A 15582-nucleotide genomic window follows, 5' to 3' on the forward strand; every position below is an offset into this window, starting at 1 on the left:
CAAACTCCCTCCCGCCGCCTCGCGCCTCCCGCCTCCCGCCTCCCGCCTGAGCTTCCGCTGATACCAGCTCTGCGCCGCCGCGGCCCTAGGGGCTTTCTTGAGAGGACCCAAGGGGAAGAGTGAATCCCGCCGCCGCCAGCCTAGGTCGGATCCTCATCAGATGCTGGATGTTGGAGGAGGCACCGGGTTGTGGGGCGCCACAGGAGGATTGAACCCCCAGGCTACACCGAAGACTTGGATGTATCTCTGGCCAAGCCATTGCGCATCTGCAAAAGAGAGAAAAGCCTGCCGCTCAGGAATATTGTAAAAATCAAAGCTACTTTTTATATTTTATATTTATTTATTTATTTGTTTGTTTATTTGTTTTTGAGACCGAGTCTCGCTCTGTCGCCCAGGCTGCAGTGCAGTGGTGTGATTTCGGCTCACTGCAACCTCCGCCTCCCGGGTTCGAGCGATTCACCTGCCTCAGCCTCCCGAGTAGCTGCGATTACAGGCGCGCACCACCACACCCGGCTAATTTTTGTATTTTCAGTAAAGACGGGATTTCACAATGTTGACCAGGCTGGTCTCGAACTCCTGACCTCAGGTGATCTGCCCACTTCGGCCTCCCAAAGTGGTGGGATTACAGGCGTGAGCCACTGCACCCAGCCTATTTTTATTTTTTAAAATGTAGCTTTGGGCCGGGCGCGGTGGCTCACGAATGTAATTCCAGTACTTTGGGAGGCCAAGGCTGGTGGATCACGAGGTCAGGAGATTGAGACCATCCTGGCTAACACGGTGAAACCGCGTCTCTACTAAAAATACAAAAAAAAAAAAAAAAAAGCCAGGCATGGGGGCGGGCACCTGTAGTCCCAGCTACTTGGGAGGCTGAGGCTGGAGAATGGCGTGAATCCGGGAGGCTGAGCTTGCGGTGAGCCAAGATCCTACCACTGCACTCCAGCCTGGGCAGCAAAGCGAGACTCCGTCTCAAAAAAAAAAAAAAGTAGCCTTGAATACCGGGCACGGTGTCTCACACCTGTAATCCCAGCACTTTGGAAGTGGATCACCCGAGGTCTGGAGTTCAAGACCCGCCTGGCCAACATGGCAAAACCCTGTCTCTAGTAAAAAAATACAAAATTAGCCGGTTGTGGTGGCAGGCGTCTGTAGTCCCCGCTACTTGGGAGGCTGAGGCAAGAGAATTGCTTGAACACGAGAAGCGGAGGCTGCAGTGAGCTGAGATCGTGCCACTGTACTCCAGCCTGGGCGACAGAGTGAGACTTTGTCTCAAAAAATACATAAATAAAAAATAAAAATAAAAAAGTAGTGACGGTGTTTTGCTATGTTGCCCAGGCTGGTCTCAAACTCCTGGCCTTAAGTGATCCTCCTTCTTCAGCCTCTCAAGTAGCTAGGACCACAGATGCATGCCTCTGTGCCCGGCTAATTTTTATTTATTTATTTATTTATTTTACATTTTTTGTAGAGGAGGTCTCACTATGTTGCCCAGGCTGTCTTGGACTCCTGTCCTCAAGCAATCCTCCATCCTCAGCCTCCCAAAGTGCTAGGATTACAGGTGTGAGCCACCGCGCCCCACCAAAGCTACTTGTTAATTGTGTGGAATTATCAATATTTTTTTCAATCTGCTCCCACTGCTCCATTTTTACTCCATTTTGACAGCCTTCACGTCACTGTCAGTGATTTCCTACCACCCACATCAAATCTTGCTTCTTTTCCACTTTAAAACTTCCAAAGGCTTCCCACTTACTCCAGGAGAAAGCCCAAATGCTTTAGCAGACTGTCAACACCATCCACTGTGTGCCCTGCCTACCTTCCTTTTATTCATTCACAACATATTCAGTGGGTAACAGGCACTGCTGTAGTATCTAGCAGAGAGTAAGGCAAACTTCCTACCCTCATGTTGCTGACATTTTACCAGAGGAGGGAGATCAGGTATTAAATATATGTAAACAAATTAAATTTTGTACCCCCTTGGTTCTTTTTTTCTGATTTATTTTTTATTTTTATTTTTTGAGATGGAGTTTCGCTCTTGTCTCCCAGGCTGGAGTGCAATGGCACGATCTTGGCTCACTACAACCTCTGCCTCCCGGGTTCAAGCGATTCTCCTGCCTCAGCCTCCTGAGTAGCTGAGATTACAGGCAACTGCCACCACACACACCTAATTTTTGTATTTTTTGTAGAGACAGGGTTTCACCATGTTGGCCAGGCTAGTCTCGAACTCCTAACCTCAGGCAATCCCGCCTGCTTTGGCCTCCCAAAGTGCTGGGATTACTGGCATGAGCCACCGTGCCCAACCTTTTTTTCTGAATTTTTAGAGATGTGGTCTTGCTTTGTTGCTCAGGCTGGTCTTGAACTCCTGGGCTCAAGCGATCCTCTAGCCTCAGCCTCCCAGGTAGCTGGGATTACAGGCATGAGCCACCATGCCTGACTTCCCATTGGTTCTTTCAATAGGATTTACTGAAGCTTCCTGAACCAGTGTGTAGGGTCTCACATTTCCACAGCTTTGCAGATGCTGATCCGTCTACTTGGGACACCCTCTGTCTTCCCCTCAAACCTCTTCCTCATGCCTCAAGCATGTGCTCAGTTTCACCTCTGTGCGGTCTCCCTACCAACCTCAGGCAGAGGTGGCTGCTTTGGGCTGTGAATTCCCACAGCATCATACAGATACTGTTGTTCTAGCACTTCTCACAAGATACTTGAATTCCTCACTTCCGTGTCTGGCTCCACAATTAGACTGCAAGTATCTGGGGCCTGGTCTGAGTCATCTCCTTATCCTGAGCTCTAGTACTTGGTCTAGCCCTGGGAGCCTTGGTGAATATTCACTGATTCTTTTCTTTCTTTCTTCTTCCTTCCTTCCTTCCTTCCTTCCTTCCTTCCTTCCTTCCTTCCTTCCTTCCTTCCTCCTTCCTTCCTTCCTTTCCTTTCTTTCCTTTCTTTCCTTCTTTCTTTCTTTTTTCTTTTTTTTTTTTTTTTTTTTTTTGAGACGGAGTCTTGCTGTGTCGCCCAGGCTGGAGTGCAGTGGCTCGATCTTGGCTCACTGCAAGCTCCGCCTCCCGGGTTCACGCCATTCTCCCGCCTCAGCCTCCGAGTAGCTGGGACTACAGGCGCCCGCCACCACGCCCAGCTAGTTTTTTGTATTTTTAGTAGAGACGGGGTTTCACCATGTTAGCCAGGATGGTCTTGATCTCCTGACCTCGTGATCCGTCCACCTCGGCCTCCCAAAGTGCTGGGATTACAGGCGTGAGCTACCGCCCCCAGCCTCTTTCTTTTTTCTTTTCTTTTTTTTTGAGACGAAGCTTTGCTCTTGTCGCCCAGGCTGGAGTGCAATGGTGCGATCTCGGCTCACTGCAACCTCCGCCTCCTGGATTCAAGAAATTCTTCTGCCTGCCTCCGCCTCTGGAGTAGCTGGGATTACAGGCATGTGCCACCATGCCCAGCTAATTTTGTATTTTTAGTAGAGACGGGGTTTCTCCAAGTTGGTCAGGCTGCTCGAACTCCCGACCTTAGGTGATCCGCCCGCCTTGGCCTCCCAAAGTGCTGGGATTACAGGCATGAGCCACTGCGCCCGGCCTATTTTTTTCTTTTAAAAAAGTAGACATGGGGTCTCGCTATGTTGACTAGGCTGGTCTCCCAACTCCTGCCTCAAATGATCCTCCCACCTTGGCCTCCCAAGTTGCTGGTATTACAGGCCAGAGCCATTGTGCTCAGCCGATACGCACTGATTCTCTGAATGAATTGAAACCAAACACTATCCACGAATGAAGCATTGATTTCCACATGTCCTAATTCCCTTGGCTTTCAAGGCACTCAGCCCTCCGCATTTCATTCCTAACCTTTTTAGATCTCACACACACACACACACACACACTTGCACACACCCACACATGCATGCTCACACAAGCACCCCCTCCATGGAGGCCTCCGACTTCCTACACGATGGCTGAATCCTGGCATTTTCCCCTAAAAACAATGCCACCATATGCCTATTTTTGTCCACATTCTCCACTCCAACATACCTCACCACAGCTGCTGCCCCCGGCGTTTCCTACACCATGAGGCAGCCACGGAAATCGCCAGGGGCTGTGTCCCTGGATCCCAAATCTTCCCTCCCACTGTCAACCATATTGAGATGGTCTCAGCCACCCTCTTGGCTACCCCTGGCGTTTCAGAGGGCGTTTCAAGCCCAGAAAACAGAAATCTAGCTGTCTTTAATGTCACTATTATTGATCCTAAAGAAGACTGCCTTCTTAGGCTGTCTTCTGTTTTTTGGTGTTTTTTTTTTTTTTGAGACAGAGTCTCACTCAGTAGCCCAGGCTGGAATGCAATGGCACAATCATGGCTCACCACAACAGCTTCAACCTCCTGGCTCAAGGGATCCTTCCACCTCAGTCTCCCAAATAGCTGAGACTACAGGTGCATGCTACCACACCCAGCTAATTTTTAAATTTTTATAGAGACGAGGTCTCACTATATTGCTCAGGCTGTCCTTGAACTCCTGGGCTCAGGTGATCCTCCTGCCTCAGCCTCCCGAAGTGCTGGGATTACAAGCATGAACCACTGTTCATACTTGTTTTTTTTTTTTTTTTTTGAGACGGAGTCTCGCTCTGTCGCCCAGGCTGGAGTGCAGTGGCCGGATCTCAGCTCACTGCAAGCTCCACCTCCCGGGTTCACGCCATTCTCCTGCCTCAGCCTCCCGAGTAGCTGGGACTACAGGCGCCCACCACCTCGCCCGGCTAGTTTTTGTATTTTTAGTAGAGACGGGGTTTCACCGTGTTAGCCAGTATGGTCTCGATCTCCTGACCTTGTGATCCGCCCGTCTCGGCCTCCCAAAGTGCTGGGATTACAGGCTTGAGCCACCGCGCCCAGCCTGTTCATACTTGTAACAGGCCTTGGGCTGTCTTATTGTCTGACGGAATCCTGAGGACCAAGATGAGGCCAGTTCCCACCTCAGCCCTAGAAAAGGCCTCCGGGAACACATATTCTGCATATTCTGCCAACAGAGAGACATCAGCCTTGGCGAGGCCCCTGGACACGTCCGTGGCCTGCAGTGCCCAGACCTGCTGGTGCTGGTGTTTTGTTCCTACCATGGGCTCATACATTATGCAAGAGTATGGGCAGTGCCCCAGGCCTGTGTTGCCAGGCAAGCCAAGACAAGGGATGATGTATACACCCTACTTTGCCAAGGCCCCATTTCTTTCTTCTTTTTTTTTTTTTTGAGATGGAATCTTGCTCTGTTGCCCACACTAGAGTGCAGTGGCGCCATCTCAGCTCACTGCAACCTCTGCCTCCCAAGTTGAGTAATTCTCCTATATCAGCCTCCCGTGTAGTTGTGATTACAGACACATGCCACCATGCCCAGGTAATTTTTGTATTTTTAGTAGAGACAGGGTTTCACCATGTTGGCCAGGCTAGTCTCAAACTCCTGACCTCGTGATTTTTCTGTGTCGGCCTCCCAAAGTGCTGGGATTACAGGTGTGAGCCACGGTGCCTGGCTGTGCCAAGGCCCCACTTCTATCCACATCACACCATTTGCTGGGGGCAGAGAGAAACTGACTTCACAATAGCCAGGTAACCACAAGGTCTCCTCTCCCTGAAGTTGGAAGCTGGAGAGGTCAGATAGTATCATATGTAGTTCCTCACTTCCCCTGGGAAAGGGCAGACAGGACTGTATACTTCCAATCATGGTGGGGTGGGTGTGAGACCAGAGATGCAGAGAATCCCAGAAGATGAAAGAAGCTTCAGCAGGCTTGAGCATGGGAAGGGACCTGGCAGTTCTGATTCTGATCTAATAATTTTAGCAGCCTCCAATGGACATCCAATGATATCATCTCCCAGAGATTAAGAAGAGGTTCAGCAGCCTCCTTAGTATGAAAATGAAAGGTTTGTGTTTAGGTAATTACCCTGGGGGAATGAAGCTGTGCCGAGCTAGAGCTGGTGTCAATAGACTTTATCTTACTTAATCCTTACAGGAGGCATGAGTGGCAGAAACAATTACTTCCATTTTATAGGTTGGAAATAATAATGGCCCCGTTGGAAACAAAATGAAACAAAGCTTTAGGCCGGGCGCGGTGGCTCACGCCTGTAATCCCAGCACTTTGGGAAGCCAAGGCAGGTGGATCACCTGAGGTCAGGAGTTTGAGATCAGCTTAGCCAGCATGGCAAAACCCCATCTCTACTAAAAATACAAAAATTAGCTGGGCATAGTGGTGGGTGCCTATAATCCCAGCTACTTGGGAGGCTGAGACAGGAGAATTGCTGGAACCCAGAAGGCGAAGGTTGCAGTGAGCCGAGATCGCACCACTGCACTCCAGCCTGGGTGACAGAGAGAGACTGCCTCAAAAAAAAAAAACCACAAAGGCCAGGCGCGGTGGCTCACACCTGTAATCCCAGTACTGGGAGGCCGAGGCAGGTGGATCACAAGGCGAGGAGATCAAGACAATCCTGGCTAACATGGTGAAACCCTGTCTCTACTAAAAATACAAAAAAACAAAAACAAACAAAAATTAGCTGGGCATGGTGGTGCGTGCCTATAATCTCAGCTACTCGGGAGGCTGAGGCAGGAGAATCTCTCAAACCCAGGAGGTAGAGGGCAGAGGGTGCAGTGAGCTGAGATCGAGTCACTGAACTCCAGCCTGGGCGAGAAAAAAAAAAAAGCCTTTAGAACCAGGAAAGATCTGGATTTGAATTCTGGTTCTGCCACAGTGTATCTGTGCAACCCTGGCCAAGTCAACTGACCTCACTGAGCCTCAGTTGTCTTCATGTGGAAAGTGGGGATGACCCTCAGGGACTGGCAGGGCTTCCTGTGATTATTTGAGAAAATGTATGCAAGGTACATGGTATAGAACAAAGGCTCATTAAAATATATAGCCAGGTGCAGTGGTTCATGCCTGCAATCCCCCAGCACTTTGGGAAGCTGATGTGGAAGGATCGGTTGAACCCAGGAGTTTGACACCAGCCTCAGAAACATAGTGAACCCCATCTCTACAAAAAAATAAGAAAAATTAGCCAGTCATGTTTTCTAATTTTTGTGTGCATTTATGGCCCAACTACTTGGGAAGCTGAGGTGGGAGAATCTCTTGAGCCCAGGAGTTTTTTTGTTTGTTTGTTGGTGGTGGTGGTGGTTTTTTTCTTTTCTTTTGGAGACAAAGTTTCACTCTTGTTGCCCGGGCTGGAGTGCAGTCGTGAGATCTCACCTCACTGCAACCTCTGCCTCCTGGGTTCAAGCGATTCTCCTGCGTCTGTCTCCTGAGTAGCTGGGATTACAGGCACCTGCCACCACGCCTGGCTAATTTTTGTATATTTAGTAGAGACGGGGTTTCACCATGTTGACCAGGCTGGTCTTGAATTTCTGACCTCAGGTGATCCACCTATCTTGGCCTCCCAAAGGTCTGGGATTATAGATAGGCGTGAGCCACCGTGCCAGGCCTGAGCCCAAGAGTTTGAGACTACAGTGAGCTATGATTGCACCACTCCACTCCAGCCTGGGCAACAGAGTGAGACACTGTCTCAAAAACAACAACAACAACAACAACAACAACAACAACAATTATAGGCCATGGATGGTGGCTCACACCTGTAATCCCTGCATTTTGGGAGGCCAAGGCGGGTGGATCACCTGAGGTCAGTAGTTTGAGACCAGCCTGGCCAACATGGTGAAACCCAGCCTCTACAAAAAATACAAAAATTAGGCTGGGTGTGGTGGCTCTCACCTGTAATCCCAGCACTTAGAGAGGCCGAGGCAGGTGGATCACTTGAGGTCAGGAGTTTGTGACCAGCCTGGCCAACATGGTAAAACCCTGTCTCCAGTAAAAATACACAAATTAGCCAAGCGTGGTGGCACGTATCTGCAATCCCAGATACTCACGAAGCTGAGGCAGGAGAATTGCTTGAACCTGGGAGGCAGAGGTTTCAGTGAGCTGAGATTTTACCACTGGACTCCAGCCTGGGTGACAGAGCAAGACTCTGTCTCAAAAACAAACAAACAAACAAAAAACCAAAACCAAAAAGCAAAAATTAGCCAGGCATGGTGGCACATGCCTGTAGCCCCAGCTACTCAGGAGGCTGAGGTGGGAAGATTACTTGACCCCTGGGGGCGGAGGTTGCAATGAGCCGAGATTGTGATTGATAGATAGATTGATTGATTGATAGATCGATTGATCAATCGATAGATAGATAGATAGATAGATAGATGGATAGATGGATAGACAGATGGATGGATAGACAGATGGATAGACAGACAGATAGATAAATGATACAACAGGCCAGGCTTGGTGCTCACGCCTGCAATCCCAGCTACTTAGGGGGCTGAAGAGGGAGGATCAGTAGAACCCAGGAGTTGAAGGCTACAGGGAGCCATGATCATGACACTGTACTCCAGCCTGGATGACAGAGAGAGATCTCATCTCTAAATACATACATTTTTAATGACTATTAATGAATATCACAATACATATGTGTTTAGCAACTGTGCTTTACACAGATCTCATTTTGATTAATGAGAGATGCTGCTGTTTCATAGACGAGGAGCCCAAGGCTCAGAGGGGTTGAATCCCTTGCACAAGAACGCCAGGCTAGTGACTGGCAGAAGCAGGACTTAGGCCTGGCAATGGGACTTGGTGTGTGCTCAGTGGAGGCTCAGAGAGGTTGTGAAATTTGGCCAATGTCTCAACAGCCAGTCGATGTGAGAAGAAAGGGATTGGACCCTTAGCTGTCTGGTTGCAACTCACCTGGTGTGCCCTCAGCTTTTTCTGGTGTGCAGATAGAGGGTGGGACTGGCATTGCCTGAGACAGTCCCTAACCTGGGACAGGTGAGTAAAAGTACTAAATAATAAATGGCCTGGCACCCTGGCCAGGACTCACCCCAGAGCCCAGGCAGGGGGAATCGGACCCTTCCCTGGGTATCACGTGGGAAACAGGCTACTTCTGGCCGCTTATTGTTTACTTATTCACAGCCTTCGATGATATCACACCTGCACACCTCTGCAAGGAACCCAGTGGAGAGGATGAGTGAAATAGCCTGTGGGCAGCAGAGCCTGGAAGAACAGAGAACGGTAAACTCAAGGCCAAGGGTAAATTGGGTGGTGGGTCTCTGAGGACTGCGTGGGGGTGAGACTCGCCTGGGGAGACAGGCTAGGGGAAGGAAAGACTGTGGCTAAAGTCACAGAAGCCTGGATGGGCCCTCCCGTACCCCTGCCCTGCACTGCTGCTCCACGTGTGGACTGCCTAATGCTTTCTGTTTTGTTTGTTTTTGTTTTGTTTTTGAGACAGGGTCTCCCTCTGTCACCCAGGCTGGAGTGCGGTGGCGCGATCATGGCTCACTGTGGCCTCCACCTCCCTAGCTCAAGCGATCCTCTCACCTCAGCCTCCTGAGTAGCTAGGACTACAGGCACACGGCACCACACCCAGCTAATTTTTTTGACTTTTTGTAGAGAGGAGGTCTCACTGTGTTGCCCAGGCTGGCCCAGTGCTTTCTGGCTGCACACCCAGGCCAGGACAGGCTGGTGTGTCTCCCTTCCTGGGCTGGGATGTCCTGAACACCCATTGACCACCCAAGGGTTCAGAGGGTGGGGTGCATCCCATCTTGGGTTTATTTTAGGTGGCATGGCAGCAAGAAAACACACACACACACACACCACACACACGCACCACACACACACCAACACACACACACCATACACATACCACACAAACACATACACCACACACACACACACCACACACACAAACACACACACCACACACCAACACCAACACACACACACCACACAAACACATACACCACACACAAATACACACCTCACACAAACACACACACCACACACCAACACACACATCATACATACACCACACAAACACACCACACACCAACACTCACACACCATAAACACACCACACAAACACACCATACACACACCACACAAACACACATACCACACACAAATACACACACACCACACACACCAACACACACATCATACACATCCCACACAAACACACCATACACAAATACACACACACCACACATGCACCACATAAACACACACCCCCCACACACACCACACACCAACACACACCACACACATCACACACACACCACACACAAATACACACACCACACACCAACACACACACCACACACACCAACACTCACACACCACACACACCACACACACACCGCACACAAATACACACACCTCACACAAATACACACCACACAAACACACACACCACACACACACCACACACACAAATACACATACAGCTCACACACACACACCACACACAACACACACACCATACACACACCACACAAACACATCACACATAAATACACACACACCACACACACAAACACCACACATACACCCCATACACCCACCCCCCCACACACGACACACACACACCACACACCACGCACACCACACAAACACACCACACACCACACACAAACACCACACACACACCCCATACACCCACCCCCACACATCCCACCACACACATATCACACACACCACGCACACACTACGCACACACACACCACAAACACCACACACAAACACCACACATACACCCCATACACCCACCCCCACACACTCCACCACACACACGCCACACACACCACACACTACACACCACACACACCACACAAACACACCACATACCACACACAAACCACACACCACACACAAACACCACACACACACCCCATACACCCACCCCCACACACTCCACACACACACCACACACACCACACACACACCATACACCCACCCCCACACACTCACACACACACCACGCCACACACACCACACCCCACACACACACACCACACCACACACAAATACACACCACACACCACACCACCACACACACTCCACCACACACACGCCACACACCACACACTACACACCACACACACCACACAAACACACCACATACCACACACCACGCACAAACACCACACACACACCCCATACACCCACCCCCACACACCCCACACACACACCACACACACCACACACACACCATACACACCACACAAACACACCACACACACATCCCATACGCCCACTCCCACACACTCCACCACACACACGCCACACACACACCACACACCACACAAACACACCACATACCACACACAAACCACACACCACACACAAACACCACACACACACCCCATACACCCACCCCCACACACCCCACACACACACCACACACACACCATGCACACACCACACACACACCACACACACTCCACCACACACACGCCACACACACACCACACACCACACAAACACACCACATACCACACACAAACCACACACCACACACAAACACCACACACACACCCCATACACCCACCCCCACACACCCCACACACACACCACACACACACCATACACACCACACACACACCACACACACCACACACACACCATACACCCACCCCCACACACCCCACACACACACCACACACACACCATACACACCACACACACACCACACACACCACACACACACCATACACCCACCCCCACACACTCCACCACACACACACCACACACACACCATACACACCACACACACACCACACACACCATACACCCACCCCCACACACTCCACCACACACACACCCCACACACCACACACACCACACAAACACACCACATACCACACACAAACCACACACCACACACAAACACCACACACACACCCCATACACCCACCCCCACACACCCCACCACACACACCACACACACACCATGCACACACACCACACACACCACACACACCCCATACACCCACCCCCACAACACCCCACCACACACACCACACACACACCATGCACACACCATGCACACACACCACACACACCACACACACACCATACACCCACCCCCACACCACCACACACACCACACACACACCACGCACACACACCACGCACACACACACCCCACACCCCACACACACCATGCACACACACCACGCACACACACACCCCACACCCCACACACACACCACACACACACACACCATGCACACACCCCACCACACACACACCACACACACCACACACACACCCATACACCCACCCCCACACACTCCACCACACACACACCCCACACCACACACACCCCATACAACCACCCCCACACACCCCACCACACACACCACACACACACACACACCACACACCCTGAACAAGCTACTCTCTTTCTCTTTCCAATTCCCTTTCAGCACTTCTGATTACTGCAGGAGAAAGTCTCAATTCGCTGCCAGAAACCCTTTAAAACCTATCTATGCTTATCTTTTTGTTCTTTCTTCTTCTTTTTTTTTGAGATGGCGTCTTGCTTTGTCGCCCAGGCTGGAGTACAATGGTGCAATCTCGGCTCACTGCAATCTCCACCTCCTCGGTTGAACTGATTCTTCTGCCTCGACCTCCTGAGTAGCTGGGACTACAGGCACACGTCACCACGCCTGGTTAATTTTTATATTTTTAGTGGAGATGGGGTTTCACCATATTGGCCATGCTGGTCTCGAACCCTTAACCTTAGTTTATCTGCCCCCCCCTCGGCCTCCCAGAGTGCTGGGATTACAGACATGAGCCACTGTGCCAGACCTGATCTTTCTTTTTTTAACAAGGAGAGAGCCAGCCTTCAGTTCAGAATGAGCAGCTGCCGATAGTATCTAGCTAGAATGTTATAAAATGAGTTTTCATTTTTGTATTTTTTGTTACCTTCTGTTTATCACAGGTGGTACTGGTTTTCTATTTTCCAGAGTGATAAAAAGTTTCCTTTTGAAGTACATGGTAGCCCCAGTGGCTCTCTCCTATAATCCCAGCACTTAGGGAGGCCACGGCACACAGATCACCCGAGGTCAGGAGTTTGAGACGAGCCTGGGCAACATGATGAAACCCTGTCTTTACTAAAAAAATACAAACAATTAGCCAAGTGTGTGGTGGCAGGCACCTGTAATCCCAGCTACTCGGAAGGCTGAGGCAGGAGAATCGCTTGAACCCAGGAGGCGGAGGTTGCAGTGAGCCAAGATCGCACTATTGCCCTCCAGCCTGGGCAACAAGAGCAAAACTTCGTCTCAAATTAAAGAAAATAAAGTACATGGTTAGTTTAGCACAGTGGCTCATGCCTGTAATCCCAGCACTCTGGGAAGCGAGGCAGGCAGATCACTTGAGGTCAGGAGTTTGAGACCACCCTGGCCAAAATGGTGAAACCCCGTCTCCACTAAAAATACAATAATTAGCCAGGTGTGGTGGTGCACACCTGTAATCCCAGCTACTCGGGAGGCTGAGGCAGGAGGATTGCTTGAACCTGGGAGGCGGAGGCTGCAGTGAGCCAAGATTGCACCACTGCACTTTAGCCTGGCAGACAGAGTTTTAAAAAAAAAAAAGGACATGGTTAGGTCATGCTAACCATGGTGGCTCACGCCTGTAATCCCAGCACTCTGGGAGGCCGAGGTGGGAAGTTCGGGTGTATTGCTGGAGCTCAGGAGTTTGAGACCAGCATGAGCAACATGGCGAAATCCTGTCTCCACCAAAAATACAAAAAATTAGCCGTGCATGATGGTGGTGTGCCTGTGGTTCCAGCTACTCAGGAGTTTGAGGCAGGAGGATCGCTTGAGCCTGGCAAACAGAGGTTGCAGGGAGCTGAGATGGCGCCACTGCTTTCCAGCCTGGACAACGGAGTGACAACCCCATCTCAAAAAATAATACACGGTGAAAAAAAAAGAAAAAAACCCCACGGCTGGTGCTCTGAAAATCACATGACTTGGTTCAAATCCCCACTTGTGCCACTTTCTACCTGCATGACCTTGAGCAAGTCACACAACCTCTCTGTGCCTCAATTTCCTCATCTGAACAGTGACTGAGAGTGTGTCTCACCTGACACAGTGACTTGTGCCTATAATCCCAGCACTTTGGGAGGCCACTGTAGGAGAATGCTTGAGGCCAGGAGTTCGAGACCAACCTAGGCAACAAATCGAGACCTCCATCTGTAGAAAATATTTTAAAAATAAGCTGGGAGTGATGAGTCTGAGAGCCTGTAGTCCCAGCCACTTGGGAGGCTGAGGCAGGAGGATCCCCTGAGCACAGGAGTTTGAGTTACAGTGAGCTAATCATGCCAGTGTACTCCATCAAAGTACACTGATTGATTTTGAGAACCGTCTCAAAAATCAAAACAAAACAAAAACCCCAGTATGTCTGTCTGAAGATTATTGTGGAGATTGTATTAGTTAATATATGTAAAGGGCTTAGATTGCTGCCGGATATCTAGTAAATGCTCTATAAATGTTTGCTTTTTTTTTTTTCTTTTGGAGACAGAGTTTTACTCTGTCACCAGGCTGGAGTGCAGTGGCCTGATCTCGGCTCACTGCAACCTCTACCTTTCAGTTTCAAGCAATTCTCCTGCCTCAGCCTCCCGAGTAGCTGGGACTACAGGTGCCCGCCACCTCGCCTGGCTAGTTTTGTTTTGTTTTGTTTGTATTTTTTAGTAGGGACAGGGTTTCACCATGTTGGTCAGGCTGGTCTCAAACTCCTGACCTCATGATCCACCTACCTCAGCCTCCCAAAGTGTTGAGATTACAGATGTGAGCCACTGTGCCTGGCCTAGTGTTTGCTCTTATTAGGTCAAATAGAGTAAAACAACAACAACAATAACAAAAACACCCATAACTGACCATAACTGAGGGTTTTTTTTACATGGGGAAACAAAGGTTTGGAGAAGCTAGAGGCTGAGTTAGGATCTTGGTAAGTTTCTGGATTCCCAGTCTAATTGCCAGCCATTTCAATCTTCAATAATTAATATAATCTCTCAACTTCCACTTAATCACCTGCAAAATGGGACTAATCCTATCTCATCGGATGTTAGGATTGGTGTGTATAAAGGCGGGTCAGAGGCTGGGCACAGTGGTTCATGCCTGTAATTCCAACACTTTGGGAGGCCAAAGCAGGTGGATCGCTTGAGGTCAGGAGTTTGAGACCAGCCTGGTCAACATGGTGAAACCCCGTCTGTACTAAAAATACAAAAATTAGCTGGGTGTGGTGATGGGCGCCTGTAATCCCAGCTATTTGGGAGGCTGAGGCAGGAGAATCGCTTGAACCTGGGGGGGGCGGAGATTGCAGTGAGCCAAGATCGTGCCACTGCACACCAGCCTGTGCAAAAGAGTAAAGCGCCATCTGAAAAAAATAAAAAAATAAAAAAAATAAGTAAATAAGTGAATAAATACATAAATAAAGGCGGCTCAGAAAATGAGCATTAGGACAATGATATTATCTCAACCGGGATAATATCAACCCCAAGGGGACAAAAAAGCTTACTCTTTTTAATATGGAAAAGATATGCGTGAATAGACATACAGTATATCTGTGTTATTAAACTTTCATGCTAGGCAGCGATTAGAAAAAAAAGTCTGAAAAGGGCTCCTCAGGGGAACGATAATGAAAGAAAAGTTGGGAAACACTGCTTTCCAAACCAAGGTTTTTCTCGCTTGGCTTGTTTAGCCACTAGTGGGCAGTGAAATTGGCTTAATGGGTCATGATCAGTATTTCCTGGAAAAATGATCTAGAAAAT

At 49.6% G+C, this 15582-nt stretch overlaps 1 protein-coding gene across 2 annotated transcripts in view; it reads left to right on the plus strand.

Annotated features, from left to right (window-relative positions):
• Nucleotides 1–41: 41 nt before the first annotated feature.
• The window catches only part of TLCD3B (TLC domain containing 3B), a 33354-nt gene continuing 17813 nt past the window's right edge, over nt 42–15582 (plus strand). The window contains exons 1-3 of one of the 2 annotated variants that reach the window (XM_033218045.1): nt 42–303; nt 8666–8801; nt 8946–9044. In XM_033218045.1, coding sequence (XP_033073936.1) covers nt 8952–9044 — 93 coding nt within the window. In that variant the 5' untranslated portion in view covers nt 42–303; nt 8666–8801; nt 8946–8951. Of the gene's footprint in view, nt 304–8665; nt 8802–8945; nt 9045–15582 lie in introns of those variants that run through there. The other variant, XM_033218047.1, reaches the window with a different exon arrangement.

Source organism: Trachypithecus francoisi, unplaced genomic scaffold, assembly GCF_009764315.1.
Source record: "Trachypithecus francoisi isolate TF-2019V2 unplaced genomic scaffold, Tfra_2.0 Lachesis_group10, whole genome shotgun sequence".
In the NCBI taxonomy this organism is placed as follows: domain Eukaryota; kingdom Metazoa; phylum Chordata; class Mammalia; order Primates; family Cercopithecidae; genus Trachypithecus; species Trachypithecus francoisi.